Genomic DNA, 24,956 nt, shown 5'->3' with positions numbered 1-24,956 from the left:
TCTCAGTGAATTAAAATACACAGTGTGATAATTTTGGCACATGACAGTTTGATTAGTAAATGTTATTTTTATTAGTTTATTAATGTTTGATTTTTTTTTCTCTCTCTCCTGGTTCCAGGGTGTGGATGAATGGAACATAGCTCGCCTAAATACAGTCTTGGATGTGGTTGAGGAAGAGTGCGGTATTTCTATAGAGGGTGTAAATACCCCTTATCTCTATTTTGGCATGTGGAAAACCACATTCGCATGGCACACCGAGGACATGGACCTCTACAGCATTAATTATCTCCACTTTGGAGAGCCCAAGTCTTGGCAAGTTACATGTTTAATATTCATTTGCTTAGGAGTTCTGAAATTTGGGCAGTATGAACCTACTGAAGAGGATTTTCTTCCCTTATCTGGTGAATTCAGATTTATATGAATTGAAAGTTTTTGAGTATAATAATTGATTGTCTTCTATTCTGCGCATGGTTTTGCTGAAAACCATAAAGTTAGTGGTGACTGGTATATCTAATGTGGCTTGCAGACCATTTTGTGGGGCATGGATTGATAGGTATTGTAGTCTTGAGGAATTTGTTAGGCATTTTTACTTTTCGGAGCATTTGTTGGAAGGTATGCTGGAAATAGTTAAGAGTGAAAGTTGACTTCATTGATGTTGAGTATTAGGTAATAATAATGATCTTCTGGTCCAGCCTCTTCTAAATAAATGACAAGAGTAGGAGAGGAGGGATGAATCAGGAGGCCTGTTACTGCTCTCTGGGTGATGAGCATGGGGAAAAGAATGTTATTGTTAATATGTGTTCTTAACTTGCAGTTTCCTGTGTTTGTGAGCCTCTTTCCTCATCTTTCTGAGCAATGACTTGACAATGTGCTGCTTTGTAAAATACATCATGTAGTACATTCTTATGTACTTGTTAGTACACATATGTAGTTGTTAGTTTGTCAGTCACCCTGAGATCCTTTGTGGTTAGCCAGTTTCATGTTTTGAATTTGTTTTTGTGGGTTTTAGTCTTAGGGAAATTTAAGTATCAATCCTATTTTCTATAATACACGTACATGCAGGAAAACAGACAGAAGCATATGAAGCATGACCTTGACCTTGACCATGACCTTGACCTTGACCAATCCAGGAAAGATGATGTTTCAGATGGATGTGAACATGATAGGATGCTCTTCAGGTGCTTGTTTCAGCCCTGTAGCTTTCTTGCCTCCAAGTTAAAGATAATGGCCTCTTTCTAAGTTCCCCTGCTGATTAGGTGTTGAGATACAGTAATTTGGGGATAATCTCCACCTCCATTTTGCCATTATTGCTTGCCCTTGAAGTTTTATCACGTGTTGAGATGTGAAATTGTAAATTTTCTCCAAAAACTCAGATATAGCAAAAGTTCCTAATGATCAAAAATGACATTTAGTTGGAAGGCAAGGTTTAGGTGGAAGAGCAAAGTTCTTACGGCATATAAGAAAAATTCAGGTAGTTCTGATTTTTTATGGAGTTTTGTGATCTAAAAAAGTTAGGGGGAAGCTGTTCAACTTATTTTAAAGGTGTTTTACTTGCACATTTCATTTGATAAATTCTTAGTATTCTGCTCTCTAAATGGAATAAATAAAAATTAAACATTTTTAGTAGGTGGTCTAGGACCCAGAAAGGCTTTTGTGACAGAATGGTATGATGGGACTATTCATTACATAGGTGTTTACTGAGGGCCAGTTTTGAGCACATGCTTTAGGCCCCGTGGGTCTCTGTTTGTCATACTTCTTCAGCACCACTGTAACATCTGTTGGAAAGAATGTCATCCTTTAGTACTTTTGGGACTTAACTTTGAGAGACTTAGAGAAATATTTTAAGCAATCTATAGGCACCTGGGCAGTTTCTCAGCTGCATAATTACCTCCATGCTCTTTCTGACATTCACTTTCAGTGTGAACAAAATTAAATGAAATGGGTAAATTCAACATGTTGGTAAAATCTAGTGTATAATAGGCAACTATATACTATATTTTTCTTAAGAAATCTGAAAAGTTAGTAACAAAACTTTTCTGGAGGTGTTTTAGAAGTCAGCTAATGAGAATGCCCAGGACAATAATTTGAGATTATAGTATTAGAGGAGTTTATTTTATCCCCCCCACCCATGATCCCCCCTATTAGAGGAGTTTAGATGATTATCTCTGCTTTCTTATCAAGAAAGATGATCCTCCCCCGCCCCGTACTTCCATAAGAGAATTATGTTATCTTCTAAAGATCACTTAGGGGAGAGTATTCTGGTCAGGGAGAAGACTGATTCTGAGTCTTGTGTCTTTGTGAAAGAGTACTGCTGTTCATGAGTGAGCATAATTATGCCCATTTTCAAAGAATTTTTCTGCTAGCATCTATATTTTCTGTAGTTAATTACTCTATTAGTTATTATAGATATACAGACTTCATTATATGCATTAATGGTAGATTTATAATATCACTATTATCTTTAACCTTGACCATTATTTAGAATGATAAAATAATAAAACCCAGCAGTGAGTTATGACCACTAATCTACATTCCACTTTCTAAGGTAACTACTATAGGAAAAGAATGATATAAATGACTCTAAGGATATTTCCCAGTAGATTTATGAAAGATTATATTAGTTCAGCATAAATAATTTTGAGGTAAATTCTATTATCATTAAAATTCATTTTAGTACTCATCATAGTATATTTTAAGTGAGCTTTGAAAGGTGCAAGAAGCAATACAAATTTATGTAAATACCAGGAGGTAGGCAGTGTCTGTTGGCAGAGCTTAGATTCAAGGAACCAGCAATCTGCGCTCTAGTCCTTATTCTGCTACTAACGTCTGTGGCTTTGGACAAAAAAATGTACTCCTTTGTTTGTTTGCTTAGAAAGATTTATTTATTTAGAGAGGTGGTTGGGGGAGGGGAGCAGAGGAAGAGGAAGAGGGAGATAATCTCCAGCCGACTCCACGCTGAGCAAGGAGCCCAACTCAGGGCTTGCTCTATCTAGAAAATGAGAAGATGAAGAGGTGACATAAGGTTCTCTGTGAATGCATGTACGTGCCCTGGTTTCCTTTTCTGCTGTCTTCTCCTTGTTGAGTTGTATGTGGGATAGTTGCCTTTACTTTTCTCCAGGGGTGCCCTCACCTGTGCTTGACATCTCTGACCCTAGCAATGTGTCTTTTTCTTCTAGCCTTATAGGCTGGTGTTGAACTTTGACTTCTTCTTCTTCAATTCTACTCTTAGGCATCAAGTTTTGGATATGATTATTGCAAAACTGCCTAGGATTTCCTCCTTAATTCCACGTCTATGGTGCTCTCTGCTGTTCTCTGCCTGTGTATCCCTTATTTTTTGCCTGAAGGCTTTCTGGACCATCTGCTCCCCCTACCTTAGACACCTGTTTTTGCACCTTTCAGGTGCTTCTGGCTACCTCCTCACCCTTTCCTGTGTCTTCCTTGAAGTTGGGGTCTGTGTCTCTTTGCCTTTGAATCATCAGCACTAAACACAGGGCCTGGCTAGAGGACTCAGGCTCTGTACATAATTCTTGTTTGAATCAGGAGAGTGTTGTTTTGGAACAATCTGTTTAAGGGCAGACAAGGAAATATATAGAACATTATATAAAGATTTTTGTCTAAAGTGTAGCTATTAAGAACACTCATTTTCCTGGGATTTCTGAGTAGCTGCAGATGCACAGCTCCAGGTAGAAGCCTTGAGACACACTTTCCTGGGCGCTAAGGGTGGCAGATTTTGCTGAGTAAGTGTTCATGAACACAGGGTTGTACTGAAGAGACTTTAGAGGAGGTAATGATTTATTTAAACGTTTCTGGCATAAAGGTTTAGCGGAGAAAGAATGCTTTAAATAAGCACATAGAAAACTGCTTTAGCAGTCAGTGGTAAAGTATTTATTTTCTTGGAATGAACATTGACTTTGGAGCCAGAAGACCTGTTTTAAAATCTCAGTCTGTCACTTACCAGCTGTATGCCTTAGGGCAAATAATTGTACTTCTTTCATCATGAGTTTCTTTAACTGCTGAATGGAGGTGTGATTTATTCTCTGTCTCCTTATAGGATTGCTAGGAGGGTCCAGGGATATACTTTGTATAAAAGTGCTTTGTAAACTGTAAAGTACTATACAAATATTTTCAATTACTATTATTTTAATAACCTTATGAAAATACATCATTTTTTGGTCATAGTAATGACTAAGCTTGAACTTGGCATGATGTATCTGTATATAATAGAGTAGGGATTTCAAGGATAAATAAAATAAAATTCTCCCTTTCAAATATCATATGTGATAGTGGTTAATTGCTGGGGGATATAGAATTTAGATGGTGCCTTGAATCCTTCTTCCTGAGACTGTGTCCAGACACAGTGAATAAGAGACTTCAGATTTACTCTCTAGAGAAGGAGAAAGGTAAGATTTGAGAGGACATGTCTTAAGCTATGAAAAGGTCTAAAATCAGGCAAGAAGTTTCTCCTGGATGTTTTTGGAAAAGTTAAGAATGGGCTGTAGTATTTTGGACTTGGTTAAATTTTATTCAACTGTGAGATTTTGTAAAAGTACCATATAGCATTAAGAAGTGTCAGATTATTCAGGATAGATAGTTTAAATTTAGTTTGATGCTTTTTCATTAGATCATTTGTTCAGTGTTGTGTGGTATTTAAGAGCATGGGTTTTTTTGTACCTGAGTCTTGTGTTTTGAGTTCTGGCATTACTTTTTACTGAGCATGTGACCTGGGCAATTATTATATAACCTTCATGCCTCAATTTCCTCTCCTAAAACACTCAGATGGTTCTAAGGTACTTGTGTGGATGAAATAAAATACAGTGTACAAAGCATGTGCCACAGCTCCTGATACATCATAAGTGCTCAATCAATAATATTCCATATATTTCAGTTAACAAATATATATTGCATGGGGCGCCTGGGTGGCTCAGTTGGTTAAGCGACTGCCTTCGGCTCAGGTCATGATCCTGGAGTCCCGGGATCGAGTCCCGCATCGGGCTCCCTGCTCGACAGGGAGTCTGCTTCTCCCTCTCCCACTCCCCGTTTGTGTTCCCTCTCTTGCTGTGTCTTTCTCTGTCAAATAAATAAATAAAATCTTTAAAAATATATATATATATATATTGCATGTCTTATATATAAGACTTCATAGATCTTGTATTAATGATTCTTGGTTCTAAATGACAGAAACCCAGTTTAAGCAAAAGGACATCTGCTAGTGTATATGGTTGGGATAAGCTAGAAGCATGGCTCAATCCAGAGATCAGATGCTCCTATTGGGTATTTGTCTCAGCCTTTCTCTGCAAGTTTCCCTCTCTCCACTCACTCCCCTCCATCTCACCCCTTGCTCTTTTTCCTCTTCCTTTCTTCCTGGGTAGAGGAGAAGCTGTTTACTAATAAATAAGTATTCAATTATTGTTGACTTTTAGAATTCAAGTCTCTTTAAAAGAACAAACAAGTTGGAGTCAAATTGACCCATGCATGTTTAATATATATCTTCATCAAAGTGTGAGCTCCTAGAGCTGGGGACCCTGTTAGTCTAGTTCACTAGCACATCTCCCATGCCTGGCACAGTATCGGGCATGATTGCAGCACACAGTAGGTTCTCAATATTTGTTAAATAAACAGTCTTACTGAGGAATTTCTTAGGTTAGAATATTGCTTTAGGAATTAGATAGCTTGATAATATTTAATGATATATTGAATTAGCAACCCATGGTACCAACTCCTACTTGTCTATGTAGTAAGTTTAGACTCATTAATATATTCTAATTGCAGATATTAAGACTAATTAGATAATGATGAAAGCTGTATCCTTTTGATGGTTTATATAGAAAAAATACTCTTGGAATTAAGTAGTTTGTTTCTGGTTTAAATACTATTCCTAGAGAAAATTACCCTCTAAATAGGAAAAATAGATTTGTATAAATACTTTAACCAAGTATTAGTGAAATTAACTGCATAAGTTATTCTGATTATTTTTAGGCATATGTATGTATAGTTTTTAAGATATTATTACAAAAGGTTTAAGAAATTGGAAAGATAGTTAAAAAGTAGGTATTCATTTTCTAGTCAGCTATTGGTTACATTTGTAGGAAGAAGAGAGTACAGTGATAAGCAGGAACAAAAATTTTTATTGATAGAGTGGATCATAGTTTACTTAGACCTGAGCCTGACTTGGGAATAAACACCACTGTACTGTCATGCATCCCCATGCTTGCAGTCCACTGAGTCTCATAGACCCCTGCTCAGCAGAGTTCCCTAAAAGAAGCATCAGTGAGGTCTAGTGTTTGCGATTTTCAAAGCAAATCTCACCTTTTGCCTGAAGTGATGTGATGTAATGCCTTTTTACTAACTGACTGGTAAGCGTGGGTTCTCATACAGGAACTCTAAACTTATATTTAGTACTCTTGATACCCCTGGAAAGCATAGCAGGAGCTTGTAAATTCCTCCAGGATACCTCTTATTTGTTGCTATTCGTTCACTAAAGCAACCACCATCATTTAATAAGAACCAGAGAACTCTCTTCAAATGAAAAGAAATTGCTGAATCAAATCCATAACTCTTAGGGAAAAATCAGAAGGTTAATGCAAATTTATTTACTTTGTAGTTCATGGAATACAAACATTAGTGCTGTTAGTTTAGCAAATTACCATGGCAAATGTCATAATTTACCAGTTACTTTGCCTAGCTTATCTTTTTCCCCAGTTCCTTCCCTCCTTTTCAGACTTTTAATCTTACTGTTTAGATAGCATTTTATAGAAAATACATATTAATATTTTTTTGCAAAAATTATTCTTTGATTTGAGCATATAGAAATATGGCCTTGTGTATGTGTGTGTGATTGCACATGTACAGGTAGGCTTGCAAATAGATTTATGTCTTACTTCTAAGATCTCAAATGTATTCATTCTTTGTAAGCTTACTTTTCAAGGAATAGGGCTTGACTAGGGTGGTGAAGTATGTTTTGTTTGTTTCTCGTGACTCTGTTCCATTTAGTGAAGTCCTTTTTTTGTTTTTAAGATTTATTTATTTATTTGAGAGAGAGAGAGAGAGAGCGAGAGCAAGCACATGCATGCTGTGGGGAGGGGCAGAAGGAGAGAGAATCTCAGGCAGACTCCCCCTGAATGTGGGGCCTGATGTGGGGCTCAATCCCAGGACCCTGAGATCATGACCTGAGCTGAAATCAAGAGTCAGACGCTTAACTGACTGAGTCACCCAGGTGCCCCTTAGTGAAGTCCTTTTACATGTGTCAGGAACCATGCTAATCACTTCAAGAAAGCACGGAAGTTTCCAGACTTTCTGTAAATGAAAATTTTCTTTAGAAGGTCAGTATATAAAACTGAAAATAAAGGAGGAACTGACCTGGCTAAAATGTGTTTGGTGGGACACTGTCCCTCAGTAACTCCTTTCCTGAAGCACTTTCATCAAGAAACACTGGACCCAAGATGGGGGGGGGGTGCAGGAGCAGGCATGGAAAACAGTTTGAAAATCAGTCATTTGATCCTCTAGTCCTAGAAAAATCACTTTACTGCTTACTGTGTTATCATTTGAGTATTTTGGAGAGATCAGTATTAAGGAGTAAAGATTTCTTTTATGTTGCCTATAGTTGATATCAACTAATAATTCATAGTATCTTTTTCCTTTCAGGGGAAAAGACCCATTAGTAGTGTGTAAGACACCCTTAGAACTTAGAAAATATTCAGTGGATTAAGTAACACAAAATATATTCTTTCTTGAAAATTAAGTTTTGTGCAGTTATTGATTTACTAAGTTTTATAATGACTTCAGACAAAAAGTAACTTGATTTTTATGATTGCTCAGGACATCAATTTATATGTATATGGATACTGAACTGTATTTTGAATCCCAGATGAAAAAGAGCTGCTTATATATATATATTTTAAAAGATATTATTTACTTATTTGACAGACAGAGAGAGAGCACAAGTAAGCAGAGAGGCAGGCAGAGAGAGAGGGAGAAGCAGGCTCTCTGCTGAGCAGGGAGCCTGATGTAGGACTTGATTGCAGGACCCTGGGATCATGACCTGAGCCGAAGGCAGCCGCTTAACCAACTGAGCCACCCAGGTGCTCCAGAGCTGCTTATATTTTTAATGCTCACTTATTCACTGGAACTTTCTTGTTAGGATTTTTTTTTTTTTTTTTTTTTTTGCTATAGTTTCCTGACTTATGACTGTCTGCAGATGTGGCTGGTAGAGTTTCTCTTTTTCATTTAATTGTTCTTTAGGAAATAAGCTATAAGATGGCATAAGGGTGGGGCTGAGCTTTGGCTGAATTCCTTTGCTCAGGGGCTTTTTGTCTAGTCTTATAAGGCCTCAGCTCAAATACCTTGTTCTCTAGGCCATGCTTTTAGATGCCTAGCTTTAAGTGACACCTCCTTACAGACATATTCATTGTAGCTCAGGAAGCCCACTCTGAAACTCAGATTTGTGTGCCAGGGTGTCTTAGACAACACCTGTGAGGGGGATGGAAGGCAGGGCTGGGCAGTTGGGGGAAATTAAACTGCATTAGAGCCATGGGCAGATCCCACAGGCAGTTGCAGCTGTCAAGTGCCTCCAGAATTGCTCCAAGTTGAGGCAAGAGGATCAGGCTTTTATATTCACATATGTATCATTCATTGTATATGGGCCACCACTGCCATGATCTTCAGGGAGGGAACATGATTTTGGGTGAGTGTGAGGTAGGGTGAGAAGCCTTCCTTTGGAGAATGCAGTGAGGACCTCATCAGGAAGGGGGAGCCTGGCACCTACCACAGTATCCCTTACAGTCCTACGTTCTGTTTCTCGCATCCATCTGTTTTTAAGAACTGAAAATGAAGTAAGCAATCTTGTATTTTCCACAGTTAACTAATGAGACTTTGTAATTTAAAATATGAATGCTTAAACTATAATAAATGCCCAATATTAAAACTTGTTAACATCATCAGTAATGTGAAAATGTAACGTAATCACACATATAAAATCCACAGTTGTTCAGCCTTCTTTTTGACACAACTAGGAAAATGCCTTGTAAAAAGTATATTGTAAATTAACCACTTCAGAAATAATGAGTTTTGTTTATTTTTGTATATTTGAGTTACTTTTTGATTCATGAAGTTTTTTGTAACAAGAACCAATGGGAAACTTTGGTAGTAGTTTAATGGCCTTATTTTTTATATCTGCATTTTTTAAAAAATGCTATTGTCTTTTGCTTGGTGCACACTGTAATTTCAGTTTTTCCAGTTGTGAGTTTTAGAAGTGGATAAAGGCAGGAAGGGTAGCTGGGAGATATATTCCGTGGGTATTGGAGCTTTGTTCTGTTAGCAGCAGGCAAGAGACTTTTTCCTCCAAAAGTTGGATTTCCCCCCAGTGATTGCAGTGATAATTGTATATGGCCTTGGGGAGAGGGGTCCTTATTAGCCCCTTTCACTTCCTTCCAGCTGGCATCTTTGTGGTGATTGGTGAGGAAACAGGAATGGAATATGGGGCTGGAAAGCACATCTTGGGCTTTAGAGTTATATTGGTCTGGGGTTGGGTGCCACCTTTATTATCCTTCTTGCTCAAGTAAATTAATCCTTCTAAGCCTTGGTTTCCTCATCAGTAGAATGGAGGTGGTAGTAGTAGAATTTGGATTACAGGGTCTTAGCTCAAGGTCTGGTATGTTGTAAGTGCTCAATTAATAGTGGCAATGATGAACTGTTATAGTATTTATTGGTCAGTTAATCTTTTCATTGAGCTTTCAACCCCTTAGTAACTATAGAGAACAAGTCAGGTAAAAGTGGGGAGGGTCAATTTAGACTCGTTGTCTGTCAGAAAACTCTCCTTGGGGATGTGAGCTTGATTCTTTTTGGGAGATGACTGTAAGAGCAAACAGCAAGAAGAAATGTAAACACAAGAGGAGGAAGGGGCTATTTCACATACAGTCTCAGTTAAAGGAAGGGAGTAAAGAGCAGCCCCTTTTTTAGGACTGATCTGCTTGAGCATGGCGTGGACCTGGAAGAGGTTCTGCCCTGTGTGCTCTGGGCTTGGTAAGACTGCCCTGGATGTTACAGGGTAGGTTGAAGCTGGGCCAGCAGGAGGTGCCAGCAGACCTGTTAGTGAGACTGACAGAGGAACTCAGGAAGCTACTTATGTCAGACAGCCCAGTGACAGAGGTATGGGTGGAGGGGGTGGGGGAAGCTGAGAACATTATTTCTAAGCACATTAGTGACAGCCCCAGGGTTCCCCCCTGCTCCCACCAAGTTAGAGAGACTTTCAGGGAGTGATCTGAAGAGTAGGAGAAGTGCTGATAAATGAGCTTCTAATGGACTTATGGACTGAGCATATCTTGAAAAGAGAAATACAGTGGACCGCTTCATAAAGAAAACCTGAATCAGAGAAATGGATCTACTACATTTTGAAAAATACAGCTTTGCTAACTGATAGAAAGGTCAGCCTGGTATTATTCATTCAAGATAGTGTTTGTATTACACCCATCAGGATAACCTCACTTTAGGTCTCTTCTTCTTTTTTTTTTTTTTTAAAGATTTTTATTTATTTATTCATGAGAGACCGAGAGAGAGAGAGGCAGAGGGAGAAGCAGGCTCCCAAGGAGCAGAGAGCCCGATGTGGGACTCAATCCCAGGACCCTGGGATCATGACCTGAGCTGAAGGCAGACGCTTAACCATCTGAGCCACCCAGGCACCCCAGGTCTCTTCTTTGAGTAAACCACCCAAAGATGTGCTTAGAGGGATTCTTATGTTTTCCTTGGTCTTCATATTAGATCTTTTTTATTTTTTTTTAATTCATAAAAGACTCTGGTTTTAAATAAAACATTACCCTGTAAATATCTAATTAGTGTATTCATAGTTCATTAGTGATTCATAGTTTCTTTTTTTTAAAAATTTTTTTAAAAGATTTTATTTATTTACTTGACAGAGACAGAGACAGCGAGAGCAGGAACACAAGCAGGGGGAGTGGGAGAGGGAGAAGCAGGCCTCCCGCTGAGCCGGGAGCCCGATGTGGGACTTGATCCCAGGACCCTGGGATCATGACCTGAGCCGAAGGCAGTCGCTTAACCAACTGAGCCACCCAGGTGCCCAGTGATTCATAGTTTCTTAACATTAGCAGAATTTTTGGCAGTATTCATTATATCTGAAACAAAAACACTGTCTTAAAGGTTAAATGAACAATTAATAATTTCAACAAACCAGTATGTACTTGAGAATATACAGTGGTAGGCATCTTATTTGGTGGATTTCAAAGAATACAAAGAAGGGCAAGACACATTCATATCCTCAAAGAATTAAGTATTAGCTGCATAACCAAGCAATTGTAGTACATAGTAGAGTGTCTGGCTATGAACTGGGTACTCACTATACAAGGTATGTTAAAAAGGATAATTCATGTGAAAATTTCTGGCTTGTGGTAGGCATTCTCTCCCTCATAGAACTCAGTGGCTATCCATTGAATTGATTTATGCACACTGAACAGCAGGTAGATTTGGAAAGTAGTAGATGATAAATACTACGTGAAAAATATAACAGAATGGCACTGGGAGAAAGAAAAAAGGGTGAGATTGCTGAGATTTATAATGGTCAGTGAAAGCTTCAAGGAGGAGGTGGAATTTGGGCTTGGAGGGCTGGGATTTGAAGTGGAATGGAGGGGGCTGTTTGAAGTGAAGCGTGAGGTCAAAGCCCATGTGAGTGACAGAATAATTCATAGTCTAGCCTACTGAAAGCAGACTGTTGATATTTAAGGCTAGGGCTAGATTGTGTGTGTGTGTGTGGGCGGGGGGGGGGTTGTCTTTGAAAGCTAGGCAGTAAGGAATTAAGGTTCTTATGGTATGATAGTGTTTTGAACACTCTAGCTGCCCAGAGAGATATAGTCAGGGTTCAGTTATGGTAGTAGTTCTAGTTGGGGGCAAAACAAGGTTGAAATTAATGTGATGCTACCAGGAGATGGATATAAGGTTTTGTGTGTAGAGTGGATAGAACTTGTGACTGGCAATGGGGGCAGAGGGATTGAGAAATAAGGAAGAGTTGACTGACAGTTCCAGTTTGGAAGGCTAAGGGAAAATGGAGTTATGAACTGAAATAGGAATGCTGGGAGAGAGAACCATTTTAAAGGGGGAAGTCATGAATTTGATCTTGTGTATTTGAGACTTCTGAAGTGATGGGATACTTTCATGGAAACATCTAGGAGCTTTTCTGGGCCATGGAACTAGGACTTCTCTCACTGAGGTCACTCATCATCTGTAGTAAGCCCCTATGCATATGGGCCCTCCAGCCTGCCTCTATTTAGTCACAAGTTCCTCTTGTTACATAGATTTTAAACAGGGAAGAAAAGTGACACAATCTGATTGGGCTACATGGACTAGAGAGGGCAAGGCTGGAGGCAGGGTGACTATTGAAGAGATGCAGCAGTACTGTGTGTGATAGAGAATAGTGGCTTGGATTAAGTGGTGGCAGTGGGGATAGAGAAATAAAGGCATGAGATTCATGAGACCTCTCTTGAACAGGTACACGGTAGAAGACATAAAACTTGGGGGTTGGTTAAATAGTGGGAGTACAACCACAGACAACTCCCACATTTCTGGACAGTTGGTTGGATGAAGAACTGGAGGAGAAGCAGGTCTGCCAGGAAGATGTTGGAAGATTAAGCTTTGGACAAATTGTGTTTGATGGCTGCCAAATGGATTTGTTGAATAGCTGGTTTGTCGTAGAGTTTCAGAGCTCAAGAGAGATGCTTGGAATGGAGATGTAGTTCAGCACCACAAGGAAGATTTTGAAGCTTTGAGTGAAGGTGGTTCCCTCAGGGAGAAATGTGAAAGCATTCCACAGGAGGCCTGGAGAATGTCATTGTGAGGTTTGGCAAGAGCACAAGGTAGAAAATCGCTGGAAATGAGTTGGATCATGAAACCCAAGGGAAGTGAGTATTTCAAGGATCTGGTGAAAAATTTTAGAGAGGACCAAATAGGTAAGGACTCAAAAATGGGGCAACCTTTGTCCAAGCAGTTATATCAAGAATGATAAAAATAGGATTCAGCATGGAACACTTTATCTAAAATTAATGATGTAATGTATGGGGATTAACATAAGAATAAAAAAAAAGAATGCAAAAAAAAAAAGATTTTATTTTGCTCAGCATAATACCCTCCAGTTCCATCCACATCGTTTAAAATGGCGACATTGAGGAGGGTATGTGCTATGGTGAGCGCTGTGAATTGTGTAAGACTGTTGAATCACAGACCTGTACCTCTGAAACAAATAATACATTATATGTTTAAAAAAAAAAAGTAGAAGGTAGCAGGAAGGGAAAAATGAAGGGGGGGGAGTCAGAGGGGGAGACGAACCATGAGAGACTATGGACTCTGAGAAACGGGCTGAGGGTTCTAGAGGGGAGAGGGGTGGGGGGATGGGTTAGCCTGGTGATGGGTGTTAAGGGGGGGCACGTACTGAATGGAGCACTGGGTGTTGTACGCAAACGGTGAATCATGGAACACTGCATCAAAAACTAATGATGTAATGTATGGTGATTAACATAACATAATTAAAAAAAAAATAAAAAGATTTTATTTTATTTAAAAAAAAATAGGAATCAGGTTGCAATGGATTCCAGGATGAATGGGAGTGAAAAATGTGGGAGTATTTTTCTTTTTCCCATATCCTTCCTCCCCTCCACACCTTTTATTCTGGAGGATCAGGAACATGATTCATCACTTGAGAGTGACAGAAGTCAGTAAACACTGATCATCTGCTTAGCTGGTGCTTTGTCTAGGGAAAAGACACTGGCCCTTGCCACTAAAGAGCTTGAGAGGAGAGCAGGGAGGCAAAAAGGTAAAAAAAATTAAATTCTGAGTGCCATGGTGGAGGCCTGTATTCCATGTGAGTGAGACAGCAAAAGAGGGAGGGGGAAGCTCTCCCTGGGGGTGACTCAGGCTGAGCTTGGAAAAAGGAATGTGTGTTTTTGTTGACAAAATCGAGGGCATGCAAAGCCAAGAAATGGGGGATGGAAAATAGTGGAGGTGTGAAATAGCAAGGGCCCTGGAAAGAACTTCAAATGATTTGTTAAAGCCAAAGAGCAGGTTTGATTGGGACATCAGAAAAATTGCCAAGATTGCAACAGGCCTGTGTGCCCTTCAGAGCAGTTTGGCTTCTGTCCTTCAGGTTATAGTCAGCCATTGAAGGTCCAGGGCTTTGTCATGGTCAGCTGTATTTGTAGAGATGACTTTAGCACACCTTAGAGGGTAGTTTGGAAGAGAGTGGGGAGCACACCTGTAATGGTCATTGTACACCTTAGTGGCTTAAAGGGTGAGTTGCATCAAGGGGACACACTTAGTGCCTTATGGTCATGTATCCAATTTAAAGAATTTTTGTTATTTGTGTAATGTATGGAGAAAATCTTTCTGATGATTAGCCTCTAGAGAAGTTTCATAAGTATCCTTTTAGAAGATGACTTTACTGTAAGTGTTGGCTGTGTGATTTTGTCATAGAGTTGTGTAGACTAACTGAAAGACTATGTCAAAGATATTCTTTATCCTTATATTATGTTTATACTTATGTTTATATTTACATTTATATATATGTTTATATTTTCTTTGAATAGATGATTGAACCTCAGATTAATGAGCTTTAACTTTGATGCCAATTTTCAGAAAAGTGAATCTGGATGTATATCTCCATCTGTGTCCAACCATTTGTGGGCAAGCATATATACATCACATGTGTGCAAGCATGTGTGTGTGTACATGCACATGTGTGTGTGGATGTGTGTTAAGGGGGACATGACCCTCTTGTCTGGGGCATATATAAGTTTTTCTTCTCCTTTTCTGGGTGTATTTGGTGATGTAAACTAGGATTAAAAACTGGTAAGAAGTGGCCAGTGTATAAATAAATTGGATGATTGTCATTTAGTTATGCTAAAATTTTATCTTCCCAATTCAGTTGGAATAATTTCATTAACAGTGCCTTAAGGAACAGGATATATGGTTGAATTTTCTTTTAGAAAATTGCCTAGTTATATCGGATCCAATTAAATTTTGCGTATGTTATCAGTGGCATTAAATGCAACCAAGTGTGGTGTTAAGTAAAATGAGAAAAATTATTTTAGTAAAAAGGAACTTGTACTTAATATATACTGAGCTAGTAAACATAGCAAATGTAGGTTTTAACAATAGCATCATTTTTACTTAAAACATGAAATGATCACTTTATTTTTAATATTCTTAAATTTCCTCATTGAACTGCCTATAATATTTATTATTTATGTAATAAATTGGGAGGGTTTTTGTTTTTGTTTTTTTGTTTTTTTGTTTTTTTTAGAGAAAGAGTGAGTGAGCAGGAGGGGTGGGGCAGAGGGAGAGGGAGAGAAAGAATCTTAAGTGGACTCCATGCAGAGCTACCCAGGTGCCCTGTGAAATTACTATTTTAAAATTTGTTAGTAAGTTCACAGTAGATAAGTTCAAGTTTTTCACTTTGGAAAATACCAGGAACTAGAAATGAGTATTTCTGTTCAAAGGTGAAAATTTTTTTTCTATAATCAATATTTTAAAAGTCATAAAATCATAAAATCAATAAACACTGCCCTCTTATCACTGGTAATTTTTTATTTAAAATCTATTTGAGGGGCACCTGGGTGGCTCAGTCAGTTAAGCTTCTGACTCTTGATTTCAGCTTAGGTCATGATCTCAGGGTCCTGGGATCTAGCTCTGTGTCAGGCTCTGTGCTCAGTGGGGTTCTCCCTCTCCCTCTGCCCCTCCCTCTGCTTATGCTCTTTCTCTCTCTCTAAAATAAATAAATAAATCTTAAAAAATATAAAATCTATTTGAAAAGTATAATGTTCTTAGAAAGGTTTGGTGGAAATATGAATATTGCTATAAGAATTTTGTGTTCTATCCTGCTTGTCAATAAAAACATTTTAAAAGGTTAAAAAAAAAGCACAACTACCTAGGTTTTCTTAAAAACAAAGGCCAAACTAACAACAAAACATAAGACATACAACCAACAATAGCCCTGGATTTCTGGGGTGCTGTGAGTGTTGGAAAAGAGATTCTAGTCTCCCTGCTGTGGCTAGCTGCCTCCCATGTCCAAGTAGTTTACTGGCCTTGAGCCTTTGTTCCTTAATCTGTAAAATGTGATTGGGATGGAGAGCTTGGGCACTGAAATAGGTTGTTTACAGTTTATTTTTCTTCTGTCTAGTGTCCAAGCGATATGATTCTGTGATTGGTTTTCTAATCTCTGTTGATTTCATTTAATTGGAATTGGCATTTTTTTTTAACATGACATTATCTTAGGATACTAGCTGAGCAGTTATAAACCTAAAATTTTTATTTATGTTTAATATTTTAGGTATGCAATACCCCCGGAACATGGAAAACGACTTGAAAGACTAGCTCAAGGTAAACTTGCTTTCTGTGTTTCTCATCTGGATAGATTCTTTGGCCCCCTGGGCTTGGGATTGCTATTATGGAAGTATTGAGGTGACTGTCCCCAGATAACCAGATAAGCATGAGAGTGTACTCCTTTTTAGACTGCAAATTTAAACATACCTTACTGGAACTTGAATTTTTATTTTTTGTGGCTTTGTCTATCTTCATAAGGGCCCGAATGAAGAACTCTATTAATGGTTTCATTCTGTACCCACTTGTATCTGCAGAAAATGCCTTCCTCTTTTCTTTTTTTTTTTTCCTAAAGATTTTATTTATTTATTTGACAGAGAGAGAGAGTGAGCACAAGCAGGGGGACTGGCAGAGGGAGAGGGAGAAGCAGGCTCCCCACTGAGCAGGAAGCCCAATGCGACGTGGGGCTTAATCCCAGGACCCTGGGATCATGACCTGAGCTGAAGGCAGACGCTTAACCAACTGAGCCTCCCAGGCGTCCCTCTTTTCTGTCTTTAAGACACAGAAGAAAACCTTGCCATATCTGTTTATACAAGGGAGGAGAATCTGATTTACCCCCTGCCAACTTCATCTGTTTTGCTAGCCACCCTTACCAAGGAAGAAGTAGCCTGGTCTGACTTATTTCTAGGGAAGGTGAAGTCGAATTTGAGTGTCAACTAGTGTAAGACATTCTGCTTTTATCCAGGATCAAATCCTCAGTGACCATTGTCCTTTTAGTCAGGTGCTGATCTGTTTTATTGGTGTGTTAGGTTTGTCTTTTAGTAGGAAAAGATTTTTGTTCCTGTCTTACATATGCTTTCATTTAATAATGAAATGGGGACACTGAAAAACCCCTTTCATTGACTTGGCAGTTCTGAACAGAAATTGTTAATGATATCTAAAAGTTACTTCCCCCCAAATTATAGAAGAGTATTAGAAGGAACAGTTACAGTATCACATTTGTCAGGAGCATTATTATAATTTTGGCAGGCTAATAACTATAAAGCCTTAGTGTTTTTATAATGTAATACATTGTAGTAATAATAGCAATGTAATTGTAATCCTAAACTTTGTTAGGGACTATTTTCATGAATATTAGGGTGGATGAACCCTGGTTCTGAAGAATAGATTAGAGCGCAGCTGAGAAAATGATTACCATAATCCTTAAATACACAGGCAGTGAACTTTGTGCTAAATCTGTATGCTGAACTATATTCTTCTCTATAATAAATATTCCACCATTTTCTATTTGCCTCACCACCAGAGACCTGGAACCAATGTAAACTTTACAGTATAGAGTCACACACTAAAGTTTCTGCTATAAATTGTCTGCAAAAGCTTTGACATAAACTGTCAGAAAATGACATTCTAGGAAAATGGGTGCCATTTGTTTAATCAATAAGAGGATAATAAACTTGAAGGATGTACAAGAACTTTGAATCAATTGCACGTTTATTCAAAACTGTTTTGCAGGATTATTTTGAGAAATGACACAGGGAAAAGACCCTAAGAGACAGTAGAGGATTCCCATCCTGACTGAGCAGATGCCAACCAAATTAATTAAATTCTGCTAAATAATTAAAATGATAAAATAATACAGTAAATGTGATGGAACATTTTTGGATGTCTAGGTCAAGGCAGCACTTGACACAGAAAATGAAAAGCAGCCTAGGATAGTTTCCATTATCTTGTCTGCACATCATAATTATTACACTTGCCTTTTATGCATGAATGCTTTCATCTTTGGTTTCTATTGAAATCTTGATTGACTGTGGCACCTACAAATATTTTATCTCAAAGACATTAAGTCTGCATCTAATAAAGCCAGAGTTTGATTTTGCCCTTCAGCTGCTTTTTCATTTATGTAGGGTTTTTTTTCAATATTGTGTAGACCTAAGTGTAATAAAAATAAAACCTCAAGTGAATTGTTGCAATTTTTATACTTGTTATGTTTGCCTATAATGCCATTACATTCTTTCTAATTTTTGGTTTGATACAATTGAATGGAAAGTATAAGGGAGAATAGAGGTATAATATTAAATCATGAATGACAGTTTTGAACATTTTCACTTTTTAGAATGTCTAAATCTTATCTATTTTAGAAATAAGACAATATCTTTGCTGTTCTATTGAGTTAAGCAAAGTATGGATTAAAGTAAATTGGGAATGACTGAAATTTTTTGCAAAGGACTGTATTCCATTAGTCTTTTATTGTGGATAAAATGCCAGCCAATATTAAAATAATTGAAAATGATTTACTGTGGTCAAAATTTTGGTTACTGGGAAAAAATATATGAGTTAGGGCTTTGTGCAGCTGAGTTCGGAAGTGTGAATGATCAGTACGAATCTTGTTTCAGATGGCAGTAAGGGAAGTAAATTCTTATACTTAGCAGGTATTTTATTTTATTTTATTTTATTTTTTGAAAAAATAATGGTGTTTTATTTTTTATTTTATTTTATTTTTTTTATTCTTATGTTAATCCCCATACATTACATCATTAGTTTTAGATGAAGTGTTCCATGATTCATTGTTTGTGCATAACACCCAGTGCTCCATGCAGAATGTGCCCCCCTCAATACCCACCACCAGGCTAACCCATCCTCCCACCCCCGTCCCCTCTAGAACCCTGTTTGTTTTTCAGAGTCCATCATCTCTCATGGTTCGTCTACCCCTCCGATTTCCCCCGCTTCATTCTTCCCCTCCCGCTACCTTCTTCTTCTTTTTTTTTTTCTTAACATATATTGCATTATTTGTTTCAGAGGTACAGATCTGAGATTCAACAGTCTTGCACAATTCACAGCGCATACCAGAACACATACCCTCCCCAGTGACTATCACCCAGTCACCCCATCCCTCCCACCCCACCCCCCACTCCAGCAACCCTCAGTTTGTTTCCTACAATTAAGAATTCCTCATATCAGTGAGGTCATATGATACATGTCTTTCTCTGTTTGACTTATTTCACTCAACATGATACCCTCCAATTCCATCCACGTCGTTGCAAATGGCAAGATCTCATTCCTTTTGATGGCTGCATAATATTCCATTGTATATATATATACCACATCTTCTTTTTTTTTTTTTTTTAAAGGTTTTATTTATTTATTTGACAGAGAGAGCGAGAGAGCACAAGCAGGGAGAACAGTAGAGGGAGAGGGAGAAGCAGGCTTCCCGCCAAGCAGGGAGCCCGATGTGGGGCTCGATCCCAGGACCCTGAGATCATGACCTGAGCTGAAGGCAGACGCTTAACCATCTGAGCCACCCAGGCGCCCCTATACCACATCTTCTTTATCCATTCATCTGTCGATGGACATCTTGGCTCTTTCCACAGTTTGGCTATTGTGGACATTGTTACTTAGCAGGTATTTTAGTTGTGACTTATTTTAAAACAACATTCAGGAAGAAGGAACAGAAGAGTCATTATTATGAAGGATTAATTTAGTTTTTTTAAAAATAGTTTTGCGGTGTGTGTGTTTTAATGACTAGTAGTCTTGAGTTTAAACCTGTGGAACGAGAGCCTTACCCTTATTTGCAGGGATCCCTGTTCCAGGAGGTGGACAAGTAAGTATCTGTGGGTGGGATGCAGGCAGTCTGTGGACTTTCTGAAATTATACTCAAAATTGGTCATATATATGTGTTTCTGGGAAGCCATCTTCAGATCCCTTCAGAGGGTTTGACCTAATTGAGATTGTGAACCTGCTGTCAAGAGACTAGAAGAGCAGCAATAAATAACAAGTCATTTTAATTTTTTTTAAAGATTTTATTTATTTATTAGAGAGAGAGAATGAGAGAGAGAGAGCATGAGAGGGGGGAGGATCAGAGGGAGAAGCAGACTCCCCGCTGAGCAGGGAGCCTGATGCGGGACTCGATCCCAGGACTCCCGGATCATGACCTGAGCCTAAGGCAGTTGCTTAACCAACTGAGCCACCCAGGCGCCCAAGTCATTTTAATTTTATGAACAGATTCTAAATTGACCCGTTCTCATACCTCTGTCTTGGAATTAGGAAAATACGCTTTTATCTGCTGTCTCCTCTCCAAATGATAAATACCTTATTCCCTTAAGCATTCATTTAGCTGATCATCTGAAAATATTATATTAAAATGCCTGGTTGTGAAAGGCTAATAAATAAAAATACCCCTGATTATAAATAATCAATTTTAAGGAGTCCCCTAAGCCATAAAAAATGAAGAAGTTCAGTAATATATTCTCTGCCTTTATGCCTAACTCATGCCTTAGGTGTGGAGAACAATGTGTGGTGTGTCAGGGTCTTTCTATCAGCTGAGTTGTATTAAGAATGGTTCAGCAGTCCCTAAGCTTACTTTTCTCATAATTTGATGTCAGATATCGCTGTGTTTAAATATATCTGAATATTTTATGTCTGGTTGTCTTCTAGGATTTTAGACATTGGTCAGTAATACATAGCATATCCAAGCTAATGTAATTCTAATGTGTGAAAGACAATTCTGAGAAGTGACAGCAGAGAATGGGAAGGAAGAATTCAGGAAGGGAATATTGGCTGGCAGGGAGGAATTACTATGGAGGGAAATTAAGAGTACTTTGATTTTTTGGGTGGAAGCTAAGCCAGGAAAATTCTGGATACCTTGACTATGACCTGTTTGAGCCCAAAGTATTTGGCCTAGGGAGTCCTTGATCTATGCCTGTGTGGTCCATGTGTCATATCAAGAGGAGAGAAGTGGGATCTGAAACAAAGTGGTCTTAGGAATGCAATGAAAAACCATATGTAGTGACCCATATACTTGTTAAATTAGGTGGAAATTTTAACTCTAAATGTTCTACCAGCCATCTTGAAATGGAAAAAAACTTGACCATTACACACTAACATAACATAAAAAATAAGTAAATAAACAAACAAATAAATAAAAAACAAATCTGTAACATGTTTAAAAAAAAAAAGACCACAATCAGTGTGAATTTCTTTCTTACTTTCTTTCTTTTCTTTTCTTTTTTTTTTTAAAGATTTTATTTATTTATTTGACAGAGAGAGCGAGAGAGCACAAGTAGGGGGAACAGCAGAGGGAGAGGGAGAAGCAGGCTCCCCGCCAAGCAGGGAGCCTGATGCGGGGCTCGATCCCAGGATCCTGAGATCATGACCTGAGCCCAAGGCAGATGCTTAACCATCTGAGCCACCCAGGCGCCCCTCAGTGTGAATTTCTGGTGCTCCTCTGGAGTGCTCCATGGAGCTCTGTCTCTCCTAGTACTGATGTTGATGGATCATGGGACACTTAGAGCAGAGTGAAGCCTGTTTTGATAGATTATGGGAACTTAGAGCTGAGTGAAGCTTGTGATAATTTTGTACCCCTTCCTGAGAAACTAATTGCACCATGAATGGAAGGATGTACAGAGGGTCAACTATAACTTAAACCTCTAAAGTTGATGTCTTAAGTAGGGATGTGGATAAAAATAACCAGGTTTCTCCCCACATACTGTAGCTCATTGGTTCTTTTCATTAAGTTTCTTAAGAAATTTCATGTGTAAATTCAATATATCTATCTAAAAGCATTTCCCACAGAAGCAATCCTTCCACATCCTTTTTCTTGTTCTTTTCTTACCATTTGTTTGAATGGTTGCTATATATTTTCAAGCCTATCAGTTATATGAATATCACAAAAAACATTGTAAAAGCTGTATCAAAACATTCTTGGGTAAATTTCAATTATATTTAAATGAAATTGTCTTAAAATCTATTGCTAATGTGAACATATATTCTACATGTCTGATTTCTTCATCTTTCCTCCTTTCTTCCCTTCTTCCCTAAGTGACTAATAACTAATTGAAGCTTCTCCAAAGTAGTTTTCACAGATCCATTGAAAAAATTACTAAACTTTGATTTGTAACCTTTTTCCAAGGCTGAAACTTTGGTGATTTAATAGCAACAGCATGTGTTTGTGTTTGTCATGTGAGATTAGGATTTAAACGGAATTCCTTAGTGGGGTACCTGAGTGGCTCAGTCAGTTAAGTGTCTGACTCTTGGTCTCAGCTTAGGTGTTGATCTCAGGGTTGTGAGTTCAAGCCCTGGGTGGGGCTCCACACTGGGCATGGAGCCTACTTAAAAAAAAATAAAAGGAATTCCTTAGTAACAGCTAATATATTAGAAAATGTAAACCAACTGACAGTTTGGAGAAATTTTTATCCGAAGGAAAGAACACATATTTTTAAGAGTATATCTCCTCTATTTCTAAAACAATTCAAAGGGACGCCTGGGTGGCTCAGTTGGTTAAGCGGCTGCCTTTGGCCCAGGTCATGATCCCAGCGTCCTGGGATCGAGTCCCACATCGGGCTCCTTGCTCAGCAGGGAACCTGCTTCTCCCTCTCTCTCCCTCTGCTTGTGCTCTCTCTAAAACAATTCAAAAACATTTAATGATTATTTTGGAAGGCCAGATTAATTGAAGTTTAATATACTTACAGTAAAAGCCACCCCCTTTAAATATTCAGTTCAGTAAGTTTTGACATATGTACAGTGGTAGAACTACCATCATCATCAAAATATAGAACATTTCCAATTCCTTGAAAAGGTTTTCTTGTGCCATTTCTCAGTTAATCCCTCCCCACAGCTGTTGGCAACCACTAAATCTGATTTCTGTCCCTAGAGTATCATAAAAATAGAATTTTACAGGATGTAGACTTTTGTGTCTCCTTTCACTTAGAATAGTGCTTTTCACATATGATCACTTTTCCACTGGATACAGGACATGCACCTATATTCAGTGGATGCACCTCGTTCTTGAGAGTGCTTATGGGTTTCTACACTTCCCATGCTGCACAACTCCTAGCAGTACTTTGTAGTCTTAGCAAGGGTAAGGGTACTTTCAGGGCTTTGGGGCTCCTTCGGGATCTCTGGAGTACATGCTTTTTATTATGCTAGCTTTTCACCCTCTTTCATATTGTTTGGATTGGAATAATGGTTCCAAAGACCATCGTTCTTGCTTACCACTGTATAATATCTTACAAAACAAACAAAAATATTGTCTTTAGTTTGTTAAAGAATTGGCAGCTAGCAGTGTCCTTTCTTTGTAGATAGTATAAATGAGGTACAGACTCTCAAAATCAAGTTATATTTCTAGATGAAATTATATAATGTGTGGGCCCTGCCACAAAATAGTACAGAATGGAGAAAATGAGTGGGAATATAGAAGAAACAAGATTGACCGTGAGCTGATGATTGTTGGAGGTGGGTGATGTGTATGTACATGGAGGGTCATTATACTCTTCTACTTTATGTTTGACATTCTCGGTAATAAAAAATTACATAGTTCTCATCATGATCAAAAATAAATAAATAAAAATCAAGTTATGTAAGCAGTTTATTATAAGTTTTTATTATTGCTCTTCCTTTCTCTTGGATTCTTCTGGAAATATATAATTAAATTATTTTGCTCCTTGGATCCTATGCAGGATTGCAGTTTGTTCTAATTTGGAATATTTATTTAAAACAGATTATGTATTCTTACTATTAAACAGTTTAGTAGAAACATAGATTGTTTTTCCAAACTATTCTTTCAGTGTTCTACCTCCAAATCAGATGCCATTTCATTGGGAGTTCATTGATTTATCTGTCACAGAAATCCTAATGTGTTACTTGTGGGGAGGAGGTGGTATGGACGGAATAAGTTGTTTTTTTTTTTTTTTTAAAGATTTTATTTATTTGTTAGAGAGAGAGAGAGCATACAAGCAGGGGGAACAGCAGGCAGAGGGAGAAGCAGACTCCCTGCTGAGCAAGGAGCCAGATGCAGGACTCGATCCCAGGACCCTGGGAGCATGACCTGAGCCAAAGGCAGACGCTTAACTGACTGAGCCAACCAGGCGTCCCTGGAGGGAATAAGTTGTAAAGTGGTGTCCTTACCAGTATCCATTGCTTGGAGAGTAAAAGAAGTGATTACCTATCTTCTCAGTCTGGTCTTTCTAGTTTTACAGAGTTTTTACATTGGAGCCCAATTGTGAGTGGTCATTTGGAATCCAGGCTTGAGTTTTGATATTTAATTTTAAAACAAAAGAGAGAACCAGATAGAAGAATCAACAGGTGACTATGAGGTTAAAAATAAACCTATATAGTTTAACTCAAGTTGTTCTAAGAGTTCTACCTTGACTGTTGGAACTCCTTTTTGAGGGGGAAATTTGTTACTTGTAACCAGAACTGTTAGGTTTAGTAAGAAGACCTAAAGGGATAAAGCAGTTTTTAAGGCTTAGTAACCATTGACCTTTGATGACAGCACCCCAGTTATTTCTTTAGGTCTCTTGGGATTGTGATTCCCCCTTCTCAGCTAGCAGGCTGCAGAGAGAGTGGAAAAGGAAGATTCATTGAATTAGCATGAGGACTGGAGTCAATTTGGTGGAAATGAATAAAACGGATAAAAAGAATGGTTACTTTTACTGAAATTTACTTTGTGTCAAGTGTACCAACAAGTTTTTTTTTTTTTAATTGAGGTAAAAGTCACATAACATAAACTATTAAACCATTTTGAAGTGTACAATTCAGTGGCATTTAGTATGGTCTTATTGTGCAATCATCACCTCTATCAAGTTCCAAGAGAATTTCATCACCCTAAATGGAAACCTTGTATTATTAATCAGTCCCTCTCTTTTCTCTCC

General features: G+C 38.2%; 1 protein-coding gene across 16 annotated transcripts in view; it reads left to right on the top strand.

Annotated features, from left to right (window-relative positions):
- The window catches only part of KDM4C (lysine demethylase 4C), a 457,231-nt gene that overhangs the window by 96,718 nt on the left and 335,557 nt on the right, over nucleotides 1-24,956 (top strand). For 14 of the 16 annotated variants that reach the window (XR_004676204.1, XR_004676205.1, XM_034987990.1 and 11 more), the window contains 2 exons: nucleotides 119-312; nucleotides 16,319-16,368. Coding sequence is in view for 14 of the 16 variants with exons in the window: in XM_034987990.1 (XP_034843881.1) it covers nucleotides 119-312; nucleotides 16,319-16,368 (244 nt within the window). In the remaining 2 variants the exon portion in view is untranslated. The remainder of the gene's footprint in view (nucleotides 1-118; nucleotides 313-16,318; nucleotides 16,369-24,956) is intronic. The other 2 variants (XM_034987993.1, XM_034988006.1) reach the window with 1 other exon arrangement.

This window comes from Mirounga leonina, unplaced genomic scaffold (assembly GCF_011800145.1).
Source record: "Mirounga leonina isolate KUSES-001 unplaced genomic scaffold, KU_Mleo_1.0 Mir_447, whole genome shotgun sequence".
NCBI lineage: Eukaryota > Metazoa > Chordata > Mammalia > Carnivora > Phocidae > Mirounga > Mirounga leonina.
This window is presented reverse-complemented; position numbering and strand designations above follow the sequence as displayed.